This window comes from Mandrillus leucophaeus, unplaced genomic scaffold (assembly GCF_000951045.1).
Source record: "Mandrillus leucophaeus isolate KB7577 unplaced genomic scaffold, Mleu.le_1.0 Scaffold171, whole genome shotgun sequence".
Lineage (NCBI taxonomy): Eukaryota > Metazoa > Chordata > Mammalia > Primates > Cercopithecidae > Mandrillus > Mandrillus leucophaeus.
In genome coordinates, this window is record NW_012101710.1 from 2,236,286 (window position 1) to 2,252,601 (window position 16,316).

A 16,316-nucleotide genomic window follows, 5' to 3' on the forward strand; every position below is an offset into this window, starting at 1 on the left:
TTTTTTTGCATAAGCAGGAGAGATTTCTATGCTGTTTTTACCTAGGATTTGAAGAAGTTACCCTGTGGCAGGAACTTACAAGTTTCTCTCCTGGAACTTTCTCCTGTGTTATGTTTCCCTGGAGATATATTAATAGTGAGAAAGTATAAGTAGAATTTGGAAGAACATATGGCCAGCAGAGTCCCTGGCTAGTTTTCTTGGCCTCAGGCTGCTTCCTGCACGCCCCTTTCTTCATCGTCTCAGGTTAATCACTGGGGTGCAGGAGCTGGACTTTTCTCACTAAAGCCACTGCTCTCTACCTGCCAGATTCTTTGAGACGATTCTCCCTCCAAGACTAGGTTTGAAAAAATGACACTCTCCGCTTTGGTGCCTCCTTTCTTTATAGCCCTTGAATGCAACCTTCTTATTTGGGATATTTTAGCCAAGCCAGTGTGTTTGGGGAGGCACACAGTTTAGTCTCACAAGTTGAAGAAGTCTTCTGCTGGTCCCAGTTCCTGCCACTAAACTCTTGAGTGTGAAAATCAGCACATCTCCACTTGTCTCATTTCTAGATGCAATAGCTGCCTCCTCCAGGAAGCCACTCTTTCTGCCACTAAGTCTAGGGAAGTTATTTAGGCCGGAGATCCTGTGAAATTACAATTAAGTGGATTTCAGGCTATCTTCTTCTTCAGTCACTCTTTCTGCCACTAGGTCTAGGGAAGTTCTTTAGGCCAGAGATCCTGTTAGATTACAATTCAGTTGATTTCAGGCTGTCCTCCTCCTCCTCCTCCTCCTCCTCCTCCTTCTTCTTCTCCTTCTTCTCCTTCTTCTCCTTCTCCTCCTTCTCCTTCTTCTTTCTCTTCTCCTTCTCCTCCTCCTCCCCTCCTCCCCCTTATTCTCCTTCTTCTTCCTCCTCTTCTTTCTTCTCTTCCACCTTCTTATTTCTTCTTCTTCTCCGTCTCCTCCTCCTTCTCCTCCTCCTTCATCTTCTTCCTCTTTCTCTTCCTCTTCCTCTGCTCCTTCCTCCTCCTCCTCTCATCCTCCTCTTCTTTCTTCTCCTCCCCCTCTTCTTCCTCTTCTTCCTCTTCTTCCTCTTTTTCCTCTTCCTCTCCTTCCTCCTCTTCCTCTTCTTCTCCTTTCTCTTCTTCTGCTTCCTCTTCTTCTTCCTCTTCTTCCTCTACTTTTCTTCTTCTCCTCCTTCTCCTGCTTTTTCTTTCTTTTTTCTCTTCCTCCTCCTCCTCCTCTTCCTTTTTAGCAACAGTGCTATTTATCCAAATAAAATCTGTATGAAACCCCAAAGAACAAACCACACAAGCAGAGCTGTTCCGGGACGTGAAGTCAGGGTGGACGCCGAGAACCCCGATTTCTCAACCGTCTCCTCCTTCCGCCTGGATAACCCTAGGATTCTTCAGGGGAATCCTTGAGTTCCGAGGATCAGAATTTGAAAAACCCATCAGAGAAGGGTGTTGACGTGAGAAACACCAACTTGGATCTCTTTTATCCCAAAATCCATAACCTGTTCCACCCGACAAAGGTTGAGGGAATTTTCTCTGAGGTCTGTAGCCCCTTTAGAGCTATTTCTAAATAGACTAATCAGGAACTCTCCATCAATAGGGAGATGACGGTTTGTTTTACTGGAGAAGGTTTCTTGAAGCCCTTCTCTGCCCCTGAAAGAAGGAGGGGCATAACTCAGGTTATGCTGCCAGCCCAGTGGAATCTGGGGTAGCGTTGCCTTTTCTGAGTGTTTCTTGCCACCTGCCTTCTCCCCTCGGCACCCTTGGGGTGTTTCAGATCGATCAGCTAAAGCACCGGTTGAATAAGATGGAGGAGGAATGTAAGCTGGAGAGAAATCAGTCTCTGAAACTGAAGAATGACATTGAAAATCGGCCCAAGAAGGAGCAGGTTCTGGAACTGGAGCGGGAGAATGAAATGCTGAAGACCAAAAACCAGGAACTGCAGTCCATCATCCAGGTGAGGGCCTGGGGGCGGGGCCAGCGCGGGCAGTGGGAGGGTGAGGGCTTGGGGTTGGGGGAGACGACGCACCTGCCAGGGTGTGAGTCCCAGAGCCTCACTCACACCACGCTGACTGCAGGAACACAGACATGCATGCCATCCTTGGGCACCTTTGTCTCCTCCTCTGTAAAGCGGTGACCACCCCACCACGCATTTGTCAGAGACAGGAGATCATACTTGGGAAAACATGTCCTTGTTTGAAGCACTCCAGGAAAATCACCATCCATGTGGAAATCAATGCCCTGGGCACTGTGGGAAGAGACAAGGACGTCTGGGAAACCTACACGCCCTTAAAGATTTCAGAAAACTCAACTCTAAGCTCTGTGCCACTCGTTCCAACCTCAAATGCCTCCCCGCACTTGTCAAAGTGGAATCACTTGTGGGCATGGAGGAGGAAGCTGCCGAGGAGTGACATCCCAAAACATATCTGCAGGGCAAGAAAAAAAACATGCATCCTCTGGCTCCCTCCAGAACAGTCCCCACCAGGAGCGGCTGCCTGGTATTTAAGGCTCTCTTTCGGAGCCGAGGATGAACCCAGCTTCACCAGAACAGATTCCTCAGTATTTCAGGGACAGCATCTAAAAAGCCGATCCAGCTTCCCTTTGCTGTCACCTGTGAAGTGTTCTAGGTGCACCAATTGCTTCTCTGCGCTCTAATAAGTGCCAGGGAGAACAAAAGGCCCAGGATACTCCCAAGCAGAAGCCAGTTTTCTGCTTCTTTCCAGGCAATAAACTTCTTAAATGATAAGCTTCTTAGAGACCCCAAGGGACATACATCTCTTCTTGCCTCTACCTTCCAGACACAGAACCTTCTGCTCTGTCCATGTCTGTTTCTGGCTCTTCTGTCCCCCCACCTTCCAGGACCACCTGGCTCCCCACCCCGACCCTGACCCTGTTAAACCTCCTCCCTCCCACCCAGGCTGGAAAGCGCAGCCTGCCAGACTCCGACAAGGCCATCCTGGACATCCTGGAACACGACCGCAAGGAGGCCCTGGAGGACCGGCAGGAGCTGGTCAACAGGATCTATAACCTGCAAGAGGAGGCCCGCCAGGCGGAGGAGCTGCGGGACAAGGTGGGAGCGGGGAGCGCCTGCCCAGCGGTGCCCTTGGCCCGCCCCCTTCATACCATGGGGCAGTGGTGTGTGTCAGCAGGACCTCCCTGACCCCACACTCCTTTCCGGGGACTAGGTCAGACCCCTGGCATAAATCCCCTGTACTTCCCAGTATTCAGCCCCTGGCAGGAGCTGCAGTTTATCAACCAGATGAGGGCCTGGGGGCAGGAGCAATGTGGGCAGAAGAGACGGTGAGGGCTTGGGATTGGGGGAACCAACATACTTGCCAATGTGTGAGTCTCAGAGCCTCACCCACACCTTGCAGATTGCAGGATCCCAGATGTGTCGGCCACCCTTGGGCATTTATAAGCTATTGCACCAGCTGAGCACCAGTGTCCCCCTCCTGATTGAGACCACACTATCCTCCCATACGTTACCTGGTCTGTAGTGGGTTCATGACAATGCCAAGTTCATTGGTCCCCTGCCTTGAGCCCCAGTGGTCAGATAGCCGGTTCTCAGAAGGGCAGGCCATGTCCTGACCATGCCAGCTTAGGGAGGGACAGGCCAGCTCCAGCCAGCCGGCGGGAAGGCACGAGCGGAGAACAGCTTTCAACCCTGACCTATTGATTCCTTGATGCACGTATTGATTTCTCTGTGTTGTTCACAGTACCTGGAGGAGAAGGAGGACCTGGAGCTCAAGTGCTCGACCCTGGGGAAGGACTGTGAAATGTACAAGCACCGGATGAATACGGTCATGCTGCAGCTGGAGGAGGTGGAGCGGGAGCGGGACCAGGTACAGGCACCACCTGCAGCATGCAGGGCGGCAAGACTGCACAGCGGGGCCCACACCCCAGGCCACGGGGTCCTTCAGAGTGTTTTGTCCAGTGCAATGTCACTGACAATGCAGGGATCACTCCTGAATCCATCTTTCCCATTTCTGTTCCAACAATGAATTCTATCCCAAAAGGCTTTTGGAAGTCACAGGCATTTGGGTATCAGGGGGCTCTGAGCTGAGCTCCAGCAGCTCCCACAACCAAGCGTGGTTCTTAAATGTTGTCTGTTCTCTCGGGTGAGAGGATGGGTTCAGATCCAGCCCTGTCATTCATAAAGTGTATGCCACCCTGACCTCAGTGCCCTCATCTGTAAAATGAGGAAAATTACGGTAGCACCACCTCATAGGGACAGGCTGTGGCCTTCCAGGGATACTGCATCAAATCTCTCAACACGGAGCCTGCCACTAGCAAGGGTCGAACCATCGGCTCTGTGATCGTGTTAATGAAGAAGGCAGTGACTGACACGCCCAGGAGTCAGGCTGCAGATGAGAGTCACAGACGATGTGGCTGGCCCCTGGGTTGGGGATGATGCCTGTCCCTGGACCCAGCTGGAGTTGACTGGGGTGCGGCCCCCAAAGCGGCCTTTGTCCTGCTTCTCCCCGGCAGGCCTTCCACTCCCGAGACGAAGCCCAGACACAGTACTCGCAGTGCTTAATCGAAAAGGACAAGTACAGGAAGCAGATCCGTGAGCTGGAGGAGAAGAACGACGAGATGAGGATCGAGATGGTGCGGCGGGAGGCCTGCATCGTCAACCTGGAAAGCAAGCTCCGGCGCCTCTCCAAGGACAGCAACAACCTGGACCAGGTGGGCTGGGACAGGCAGGGCCCACGTCTGAAGCCAGGTGCCCCATGGCGCCCACTGAGGGCTGTGGCCAGTCGCCGCCTCCCCGTGGGGCCCCACATCTGAAGCCAGGTGCCCCCTGGCGCCCACTGAGGGCTGTGGCCAGTTGCCACCTCCCAGTGCAATGAATGGCTCCTTGTCCTTTGTTTAGTTTTGTTTTGTTTTTGAGACGGGGTCTTGCTCTGTTGCCCAGGCTGGAATGCAGTGGCACCATCACAGCTCACTGCAGCTTCAAACTCCTGGGCTCAAGCCATCCTTCCACTTCAGCCTCCCAGGTAACGGGACTAAAGGCACACACCACCATGCCTGACTAATTTTGTATTTTTTTATACAGACAAGGTCTCACTGTTTCCCAGGCTGGTCTTAAACTCCTATCCTCAAGCGATCCTCCTGCTTCAGCCTCCCAAAGTGCTAGACTTACAGCCATGAGCCACTGTGCCCGGTCGGCCCTTCATATTTTTGAAGCCAGAAGTTCCCTCCCACACCCAGCATAATCCACATCTTTTAGTCTTGTGTTTGTGTCTGTTTAGTGATGAGTAGAAGCCACTCATTTTGAAGTTAGAAGATGCAGGGTAGGGCTGGGCACAGTGGTTCATGCCTCTAATCTCAGCATTTTGGGAGGCTGAGGTGGGAGGATCGCTTTAGGACAGGAGTTCAAGACCAGTCTGGGCAACAGAGTGAAAATTTTTTTTAATTTAAAAAATTAAAATTAAAAACATAAGAAGATGCAGGGGGCTGGACGCGATGGCTCATGCCTGTAATCCCAGCACTTTGGGAGGCTGAGGCGGGTGGATCATGAGGTCAGGAGTTTGAGACCAGCCTGACCAACATAGTGAAATCCCATCTTTACTAAAAATACAAAAAAATTAGCTAGATGTGGTGGTGTGTGCCTGTATTCCCAGCTCCTCGGGAGGCTGAGGCAGGAGAATTGCTTGAACCCGGGAGGCAGAGGTTGCAGTGAGCCGAGATCTTGCCACTGCACTCCAGCCTGGTGACAGAGCAAACCTTCGTCTCAAAAAACAAAAAGAAGAAGATGCAGGGTCAAGCCTGACCCAGCCACTTCCTGGCTGAGCAACCTCCCCGCTTAGGAGCCTCAGTGCCCTCTCAGTTGACCACAGCCAGCTGCTGGCCTCCTACTAGGGTTCCCCGCACACCTGAACTGTCACTGGGTTTAAGACACCCTGCGATCATTAGGGTTCCTAGTGCCTGTGAGTAAACCCTCATTTATCGACAATGTGAATTGCAGAGTGCATTTCCCAGCAGCGCCCCAGGCACTGAGAAGTGAAGGAATGCCTCCTCCAGGGTAGATGTTATCACTTTTATAGCTCTGGGTTTACTGAGCGAGGTCACGTGCAGGTGCCACGCAACGTGCCCTCTGCGCATTACCTCATTTACCCCACAGAACTGTCCTGCATGGAAAGCAAATGCTCAGTGTCCTCATTTACAAAGGAAGGGACCCTGACTGGGTGCGGTGGCTGAGGCCTGTAATCCCAGCACTTTGGGAGGACCCGCATTCCCAGCTGCATTCCTGCATTCCCAGCTGTGTTACAGCGTGAACACAGGCCTGACACGTAGCCCATCGTGCTGCCAGCAGGCCGTGTCCGGCGCTTCCACCTGTCTGCAGAGTGGGAGTCAAGGAGCAGCAGGCGGGTAACGAGATGCGCCAAGGTGGGCTGTGCATACCCAGGAGTGTTCCGCTGCTATTCTGAGTCCCTGAAGGATTTTGCACAGGGAGTGGGACAAGACGCTTTGAGTTTGGAGGCAGCGCAGCATGAGGGTGCCGTGTGGCTTTGCAGGCCACGTAGTTCCTTCATGCCACAGCACTCCGCTCCCTGTTTTGTAAAAGGTGGTGATTAACAACAACCTCTACTTGTCAGGAAGGATTCAATGAAGTGGCAGCTATGAAGCACTCCAGACAGTACCTAGCACTGTTTTTGTTTTTAACATCATTCAGTCATTCTGAATATTTTTTATATTTTTAGCTCAGGCACAGGGCTAGAAATTGGAAATGTAATGGGGGCAGATGAGATGTAAGGGGTTGAGACCAGTCAGGAGGCAACGCCTTTACCATTGTACAGGAAGACTGGGGCTTGCTTGGGAGACTGGACCAGAAGCCCGGGAGGAGGAGGCATCGTTAGGCTGGAATGGTGGGGCTCAGTGTCTGGGGTTACGGTTGGGGTCAGGAAAGAAGAATGGCCAAAGTGAGCTTCGAGCTCGGGTGGCTGAGGGAATGATGACGCCGTCAGCCCAGCCACTTTGCCTACTGGCGGCACATCGCCAAGCCCCATCACTAACGCCAGGTTTTCTCTGTCACCAGAGTCTGCCCAGGAACCTGCCAGTAACCATCATCTCTCAGGACTTTGGGGACACCAGTCCCAGGACCAATGGTCAAGAAGCCGACGATTCCTCCACCTCGGAGGAGTCACCCGAAGACAGCAAGTACTTCCTGCCCTACCACCCACCCCAGCGCAGGATGAACCTGAAGGGCATCCAGGTGCATGGGGGTGGAGGGAGGGGCGCAGGTGCAGGGCAGAGGGTCTGGGAGCCGTGGGCCCCTGCAGGCAGCAATGGGGCAGCACAGTCACGCCTGCTTCTGGGTGGGGCTTGGGTGCCCAGACTGTGATTCAACCTATTTCAACCCTGTAAGCTGGAAATCCTGCCAACTCGCTTTTTACTCATTTGTACGTTTTTACTGATTCCTTCACTCTTGTAAATGTAATAGACGTTAAAAGAGAGAGAAAGAAAGACAGGCTGGGCATGGTAGCTCGCATCTGTAATCCCAGCACTTTGGGAGGCCAATGTGGGAGGATCGCTTGAGATCAGGAGTTCCAGACCAGCCTGGGCAACATAGGAAGATCCAGTATCAAAAAAGAAAGAAAGAAAGAGAGAAAGAGAGAGAGGAAAGGAAGGAAGGAAGGAAGGAAGGAAGGGAAGGAGGGAGGGAGGGAGGGAAGGAAGGAAGGGAAGGAGGGAGGGAGGGAGGGAAGGAGAAGGAAGGAGAAGGAAAAAGGAAAGAAAAGAAATTAGCCAGGCATCATGGTACATACCTGTAGTCCCAGCTACTCAGGAGGCTGAGGCAGGAGGATCTCCTGAGCCCAAGAGTTGGAGGCTGCCGTGAGCTATGATCGCACTACTATACTCCAGCCTGAGTGAGAGCAAGACCTTGTCTCAATAATAAAAGAGAGAGAGAGAGAGAAAAGAAAGAAGAAAGAAAGAAAGGAAGGAAGGAAGGAAGGAAGGAAGGAAGGAAGGAAGGAAGGAAGGAAGGAAGAAAGAAAGAAAGAAAGAAAGAAAGAAAGAAAGAAAGAAAGAAAGAAAGAAAGAAAGAAAGAAAGAAAGAAAAGAAAAAGAGAGAGAGAGAGAGAAAGAAAGAGAGAGAGAGGGAGGAGGGAGGGAGGGAGAAAGAGAGAGAAGGAAGGAAAGAAGGAAGGAAGGAAGGAAGGAAGGAAGGAAGGAAGGAAGAAAGGAAGGAAGGAAGGAAGGAAAAGGGAAGGGAAGGGAGAAAGAGACAGAGGGAGGGAAAGAGAATGAAATGAGCATCATTTCCAAATTCAGGCTGGGCACAGTCACTCAAGCCTGTAATCCCAGCACTTTGGGAAGCTGAGGTGGATGGATCATCTGAGGTTAGGAGTTCGATACCAGCCTGGCCAACATGGCGAAATCCCATCTACTAAAAATACAAAAATTAGCTGGATGTGGTTGTGGACACCTGTAGTCCCCGCTACTTGGGAGGCTGAGGCAGGAGAATCACTTGAACCCAGCAGGGCAGAGGTTGCAGTGAGCCAAGATCATACCACTGCACTCCAACCTGGGCGATAGAGCAAGACTCTGTCTCAAAAATAATAATAATAATAATAATAATAATCTGTTTATTCTTCACAAATGTATTGAGTGCCAGTCACATGCCCGTCACATGTCAGGCACCATCCTGGGAGCTGGAGTTAGCAGTAATCCTGTCGCTTTGCTCAGAATCTCGTGCAACCCAAAGCCCACGGCTGGTTCTCAATGGGGACTAGAGTGAATGAACGAGATGCCACAGCAGGGCCTGACGGTGCCTCCGCCTCTCCCAGCCTTGCACACGCCGAGCCAGAAGGCTGAGGCAGCACATCCGAGCTGACTGAGACCCCGTTAGCACTCCAGGCCGGGGGTGGCCAGGGCACCTGCCCGGCAGCCTCACCCTCTTCTGAAACCCCCTCTGTGTTGTGTACGCAGCTCTGCTCAGCCTCACACTCCCCACACATCACTTGGTCCCCTCCGCTGCTCTTGGCTTTTGTCCTATCTTCTGCCATGAGCCATATTGCACGGCTGCCCTGGGAGGAAAGCTTGTCTGTACCAGCAGCTGCCTGATTCAAGCCCAGGGGAGCCGCTGTGTCTTGTCGTCCCAGCCACAGGAGATGAGCATCGGTCCGTGCGTTCCGGGCCAACCCAGGCGGCTGTATGACGAGGGACAGGATGGCTGGCCTCACTTTATTTTTTTCTAAGCCCCAGTGACATGTGTCTAGGGCCCTGTTTGATTTGTGTCTCATGTCTTGTTTCTTCCCCTCCCCTCCCTTTTAGCTGCAGAGAGCCAAATCCCCCATCAGCCTGAAGCGAACATCAGATTTTCAAGGTTAGTGAGATGCCCGGATCTCTCTCGGCCTGTCTCATCTGTCACTCTGTCTCTCTCAGTCCATCTGTTTCTCCCACTGTAGCGATCAATCCTGCAGGGTAAACATGGCAGGCTTTCGGGGGTCTCAGGGTGGTGGGGGTCCATCCAAATAGCAGTTAATGTTCATCGTCATTCGAAGCAGGCAGGAGCCCCGAGCCCTGAAAGGTTCCCTCTGTGGTTCCCTCCACACCTCCCCGCCTCTCCCGGTGGGTCTGTCCGGAACCCCTGGTGCATTAGCCGAACTGTGCGTTTTGCCTGTGGCTTCTCAGTGAGAGGAATCTTTGACCCTCTCCAGACTTCGCTGGGTGGTCCCCCACAGGACCTCACAGGAGGCTGGTTCGTTCGTCAGTCCCTGGTTCTCCAAGACACACCGCCTTCAGAATCTTCTCTTTTGTCCTCACCATGTCTCTGGGAGTGACAGATCAGCTAGAAGGGTTTGCCTAAGCAAATCAAGCACCTACTATGTGCCAGGTGCTGGAAGGCCCAAGTAGATGCCCATAGACCCCACACACTGAGGCAGGGCCACAGCCAGGAGGCGGAAAGTGCATGGGTCCAGAGAGTGGTTGGACAAAGGTCAGAGAAGGATCCGTCAAGAAGGGTACATTTGGCCGGGCGCGGTGGCTCACACCTGTAATCCCAGCACTTTGGGAGGCCAAGGCAGGCAGATCACCTGAGGTCAGGAGTTTAAGACCAGCCTGGTCAACATGATGAAACTCCGTCTCTACTAAAAATACAAAAAGTAGCTGGGCGTGGTGGCAGACGCCTGTAATCCCAGCTACTCGGGAGGCTGAGGCAGGAGAATCACTTGAGCCCAGAAGGTGGAGGTTGCAGTGAGCCAAGATGGCACCACTGCACTCCAGCCTGAGCAACAGAGTGAGATGCTGTCGAGAGAGAGAGAGAGAGAGAGAGAGAGAGAGAGAGAGAGAAAGAAAGAAAGAAAAAGAAGAAAAGAAAGAAAAGAAAAGAGAAAAAGGTGGGGGTGGGGTGTATATGTAAACTGGGGCTGGAAAAGGGAGACTTTTGGTGGAGGGACACAGTGTCAGGTCAGAGAGGGGCCCGTAAACAGAGGTGTGGAGACCAGGAGGTGCACGGGGCAGAAGCTGCCCTGCCACCCCAGAGTGCAAAGCAGGAAAGCACTGGGCTGAGACTGTGGGTGCCTCGCTGAAGAGATGGACTTCATCCCGCATGGCAAGGATGAAGCCTCCCCCAGGTGGCTTTGGGGTGAGCAGGAGAGTGAAGAGTGCAGACCCATGCTTAAGGCTGTTCTCTCTGGGCGTGGAGGTAGAGGAGGGAGGCCAGGGCAGGGGGCCCCGTCCAGCTCCCTCACGGCCACATCCGGTGTCTCAACAGCCTTCTTTATCAGAAGGGAGGTGCAAAGGTCCTGGGGCCTGCAGGAAGCAGAGAAGGGGGTTGCACCAAAGGGAAAGGACAGGATGTCGTGGCCATGGGGCTTCTTCGCTCCTCATCAGACCTTAGGCTGCCCAGTGCCAGGTGCTGGGGGCCCAGGGAAGGACAGCATATGGTTCCTCCCTACAAGACATCCGCTGATGGGGGTGCATGTTCGTATATCTGTCTGTGCACACAACGCGGGCACACACAGCAAGGGTGGGAGCAAGGAAGGGACACAGACAGCAAAGCTGTCAGACGAGGGCTGAGAGGACGTGCACGTGGTCCCCAGGCAACCTGCAGCAGAGCCAGGGGTTGGGGCAGGGACATCAAGGGAGGCTTCACCCTCTCTCCCTCTAGAGTGCCATCCGGGGCCCCAGCTCATCCCCCAACACCCTCTCCTGCTGCGGAACACCGTCCCGGGGCCACAGCCTCGTCCACCCCACCAGCTCCGACCCACCTCACCTTCCTCCCCAAGTCCCAGCCTCTGAACGGCGCTGCTGCGTGCTCTGGGCTGCAGCCCCAGCCTCCCGTATGTTTATGTAGAGAGGTTTCCACAGACTTGGCCCCCAGTTTGTCCTCATCCCCATCAGCCAGCCCTGCTTGTCAGGGAGAGGCAGAGTCCATGGTGATGGCAGAGAATTGGACGGGAAGACTCAGGCCCCGGTTGTCCATTGTTCACAGAAAATGCCAGCCAGGGACCCCACACAAGTCCTCAGAGACACATGGCATTGTCCAGCTTTGACCCAGGCTGCCCAGGGGGTGACCCTTGCTGGGAGCTGGGATATGTTGGCAAATGAGACCCACCCCCCCCCACCCTGGAGCCTACTTTGGTGGGGGGAGATGGGAAAAGAAGAGATAATTTTATGCCTGGGATATCAGCGCTTTGGGAGGCCAAGGCAGGAGGATCGCTTGAGGCCAAGAGTTCAAGACCAACCTGGGCAACATAGCAAGACGCCATCTCTATAAAAAACTTAATAAAAAACAAGAGGAGGTTTCTGAGGGCTCTTTCTCCAGCAGATGCCACAGAGAGGGGAGGGAGCCCCCAAGGGAGAGAAGAGGCCCCGGACCCACCTCGTTAGAAGGAGGTTTCGGATGACACCAGACAGCCCCACGTGTCTATTGGCCATGGGCTCTGACTTCCCTTTCCCTGCCTTTTCTCTCCCTTCCGTCTCTCTTCCACCTCAAACCCTCCCCGGCCCCCTTCTCCTTTCTCTGTCTCTCCCACCTTGTCTCCCATGAGGACAGCCAAGGGGCACGAGGAAGAAGGCACGGACGCCAGCCCCAGCTCCTGTGGATCTCTGCCCATCACCAACTCCTTCACCAAGATGGTGAGCTGCGGCCTCTGCCCAACCTGCAGGTCCCCTCCGTTGTCTTTCCCTGCAGAACACTGTCCGGGGCCCCAGCTCATGCCCACCACCCACTCTCCCTCCAGAGCTCATCCCACCGCCCTCTCCCACTGCAGAATGCCATCCAGGGCCCCAGCTGGTCCTCACCACCCACTCCCCCTGCAGAATGCCATCCAGGGCCCCAGCTGGTCCCCACCACCCACTCCCCCTGCAGAATGCCATCCAGGGCCGCAGCTTATCCCCACCACCCTCTCTCCCTCCAGAGTGCCATCCAGGGCCCCAGCTGGTCCCCACCACCCTCTCTCCCTCCAGAGTGCCATCCGGGGCCCCAGCTCATCCCCCAACACCTTCTCCTGCTGCAGAACACCGTCCTGGGGCCCCAGCCTCGTCCACCCCACCAGCCCGACCCACCTCGCCTTCCTCCCCGAGTCCCAGCCTCTGAACGGCGCTGCTGCGTGCTCTGGGCTGCAGCCCCAGCCTCCCTTATGTTTATTTAGAGAGGTTTCCACAGCCTCGCAATGTATTTACACCTTCTTGCCGCCTCCTTTCCCAATTTAACACTTGGTGGGAGGAGGAGCTGGGCCTCCCAGGGGCTGTCACGCATGGCACAGGCGGTGAAAATTCTGCCGCAACTTCTCAGCCACTGGCAACTCCAGCAGCCTGGGGAGCCGGTGGCAGGCAGGGCACAGAGCTGGGAGCAGCTGGAGCAGCTGGAGCCGCTACAGAGCTGAGGCTTGGGGCCCCCTCACTAGCCCAGAACCCCTACCCAGGCAGAGCCGGGCAGGGTCCCAACCACTGCATCCAGCATTGCCCACTCCCCACCAGGCAGCAGAAGGCCCAGGATTAGAAATTCTAACCCTGAGGGGAAGCCCTGAGAAGCTTGTCAGCCCAGCTTCCAAAATCAGGCCCTGGGGGAGGCAGAGATTTTATAATGATTCCTGTCTGATGGCGGCCCTGGGTGGCAGAATCCCAGGCTCTTACTAAGAGCGGCTCTGGCCAGGAGCCAGCAGGCCTGCTTTCAAAGGTCGCCCTCCAGCAGCTGTGCCGTCCGGGGACACCACTGCCCTCCCCACGCCCCAGGCCCACACTGTTCACCATGTTTAGAGCAGGTGCCCATAGCAGGTGCAGCCCGGGAGCCTCGAGCTCAGCCCGTGCACCATGGCAAGGCAGCGCCCCAGTCCGCCAGTCGGCCAGCTCCTGCCCGCGTCCTCCCTGTGAGCAGATGTGCAAGCAGATGTGTTCCAAGCTCGGCGGCTGCGGCCGCGCCGGGCTGAGCACGAGCCTGCTCCAGCCAAGGTCGCCCCTGAGAGCCAGCTCGCTGCCCCCACGCCGCCTGAGTAGGAGGCGGGCATGATTTTGTGTTGAATTTAGTCCCTGCATGTGTCATATTTACGCACCCGTAACGTGTGTGTGTCTGTGTCTGAAGCAGCCCCCCCGGAGCCGCAGCAGCATCATGTCAATCACCGCCGAGCCCCCGGGAAACGACTCCATTGTCAGACGCTACAAGGAGGACGCGCCCCATCGCAGGTGGGTAGCAGGTGAGGGAGGACTGGGCGTTTGCCCCATGCCACCATGCCAAGCCTCCTTACCCCGTCTCCGGGCCAGTCCATGCTTGCTGACCCAGCCATCCTCAAAGCTACCCTAAAAGGCAGGGTGCTGCTCATTGTACAGATGAGGAGGCTGAGGCTCGGAGGAGGGAAGTGGCCGCCCCAGGTTCACCGAGCTGCCTATCCAAGGACGAAACCCATGACCCATGGCTCCATGCTGACCAGAAATCAGGTTCTGGGGCCCCATGGCCCCAGGGCTTGGCATTTTCTGCCAAAGAATAAGAAACTTAAGGCTGGGCATGGTGGCTCATGCCTGTAATCCCAGCACTTTGGGATTACAAGGCCAAGGCGGGTGGATCACCTGAGGTCAGGAGTTCAAGACCAGCCTGACCAATCTGATGAAACTCCATCTCTACTAACATTACAAAAATTAGCTGGGTATGGTGGCAGGCGCCTGTAGTCCCAGCTACTTGGGAGGCTGAGACAGGAGAATCGCTTGAACCCGGCAGGTAGAGGTTGCAGTGAGCCGAGATCGTGCCCCTGCACTCCAGCCTGGGCGACAAAGCGAGACTCCATCTCAAAAAAAAAAAAGAAAGAAACTCATGAATGGCTTCTCCAATCTCCTCTCTCACCTTCCTTACTTCCCGAAAACCATTAGTGTCCTCACAAGGAGAACTACAGTAGAAGTATGCCTGCGCTATGGGTGTTTCCAGCCTGCCAGGATTCGGCATGTCACCTACAAAGTCAGAGGTTGTTGGGCGGTTTCCCGAAGGGCAGAGAGCACGCAGTGGCCGAGGAGGCTGGATCCACACCCCGGGTCCTGCTGGGGCCTGGGTTTGGGCCTCTCAGCATGGCCTTCCCTGGTTGGCTCCAGAGATCAGCAGCAAAGATCTGCTTAGGCCAGGCACAGTGGCTCACACCTGTAATCCCAACACTTTGGGAGGCTGAGGTGGGTGGATCACCTGAGGTCAGGAGTTCAAGACCAGACTCGCCAACATGGCAAAACCCCATCTCCACTAAAAATTAAAAAATAAAAAATAAAAATAGCTGGGCACGGTGGCATGTACCTGTAATCCTAGCTACTGGGGAGGCTGAGGCAGGAGAATCGCTTGAACCCGAGAGGCAGAGGTTGCAGTGAGCCAAGATCGCACCATTGCACTCCAGCCTGGGTGACAGGAGCAAAACTCCATCTCAAAAATTAAAAAAATAAAAATAAAAAACAGACCCACGCCAGCCCCTCCACCAGCAGCTGTGTTGTGGGGGCTCCCTCTGGCCAGCCGGGGGCAGGTGTTGAAAGCAGCTTTCAGAAGCCACATGTGGCATCTGCACCAAAGCCACCTGCGCCTTGAAGCACTATTGCAAAAACCACATGCAGACAATTGAGAACTCCAGAGCACAGCAAGCCTGCTCTGTCCACTCCTGCTGAGGGGCGCTCTGCTCCCAGACCCATCACACAGGGCAGATGGATCTCTGTCCTGTATCCTGTCAGAGAAGAATGAGAGAGACGTAAACAGCAGGTGGGGCCAGTGGGGCCGGTGGGGCCTCTGTTCACCTGCCCTGGCTTCCCTCCTCCACCACTGGAGGATGCAACCTCCAAGGCCTCAGGGCCACCCACCCTTCCGGGGAGGCTCCTGCCTCCTCCACCCCTCCTTGTCCCAAACTCCTCCACCCACACTGCCCTCTCAGAGGCAAGGCCACTCAGAAGCCCGGAACTTTCCAGAAGCTTCCCTCTCCCTCACCTGCACGCACGCGCGCACGCGCGCACACACACACACACACTCACACGCATGCTTTCCCTGCCCTCCCTTGTGTCTTGCAGCACAGTCGAAGAAGACAATGACAGCGGCGGGTTTGACGCCTTAGACCTGGACGGTACGTGCCTCTCAGATCCGGGAGGGTCCTGGGTAGGACGGGTCGCAGAGGGTCACAGGTGGAGGGTCACAGGTCCTTAAGACCTACTATGTGGAATGGACTCAGAGTCACTCTTGAACACAGAAGATAAGCCTCTGTCCCCCAGGGGGCTTGCCCGTGGCCAAGAGACGCCCTGTGAGCTTGTTCTTTATCTTGTAGGTAATGGGGGCCCATCCAGCTGTTGTGCAGAGGGCTCGAGCTAGGTCTGGGCTGTGAAAAAGCGTAGCTCTCACGTACTGTAGCCAGACACCATGGAGGGGCTCGACCTGCATACTTGATCCAGTTTAATCTCAACAACCGCTCTCAGAAATGCTATTGTTACCCTCATTTTATAGATAAAGAAAGGAGCCTCAGAGACAGGAAAGAACAGGAGGGCAGAGGGTGGGCTGGGAGCAGGGCGTTCTCGTAAGAAATTCATGTATTGAGCTGTTAACCAGTCTGTGCAAAAGGAGTACAGAATGCAGATGGAGAGGCCAATATTGGAGGGGCAAGGCCAGGGGGAGAGGCCAAGCTTGGAGGTGCAAGGCTGTGGGGAGAGGCAGACCTTAGAGGGACAAGGCCATGGGGAGAGGCAGACCTTGGAGATGGAAGGCTGCGGGGAGAGGCCGACACTGGAGGGGCAAGGCTAGGGGAACAGGCCAACACTGGAGGGGCAAGGCAGGATAGGGAGAAGTAGGGAGGGTGAAGGTGGGATGGGGAGAAGTAGGGAGGGTGAAGGTGGGATGGGGCGAAGTAGGGAGGGTGAAGGCGGGATGGGGAG

At 54.8% G+C, this 16,316-nt stretch overlaps 1 protein-coding gene across 1 annotated transcript in view; it reads left to right on the forward strand.

Moving 5' to 3' along the window:
- CARD11 (caspase recruitment domain family, member 11) overlaps nt 1-16,316 on the forward strand; it is a 144,463-nt gene that overhangs the window by 102,586 nt on the left and 25,561 nt on the right. Inside the window, exons 6-14 of the mRNA XM_011976919.1 lie at nt 1,771-1,950; nt 2,911-3,063; nt 3,710-3,835; nt 4,482-4,679; nt 7,033-7,209; nt 9,273-9,324; nt 11,998-12,080; nt 13,525-13,625; nt 15,465-15,517. Coding sequence (XP_011832309.1) covers nt 1,771-1,950; nt 2,911-3,063; nt 3,710-3,835; nt 4,482-4,679; nt 7,033-7,209; nt 9,273-9,324; nt 11,998-12,080; nt 13,525-13,625; nt 15,465-15,517 — 1,123 coding nt within the window. The remainder of the gene's footprint in view (nt 1-1,770; nt 1,951-2,910; nt 3,064-3,709; nt 3,836-4,481; nt 4,680-7,032; nt 7,210-9,272; nt 9,325-11,997; nt 12,081-13,524; nt 13,626-15,464; nt 15,518-16,316) is intronic.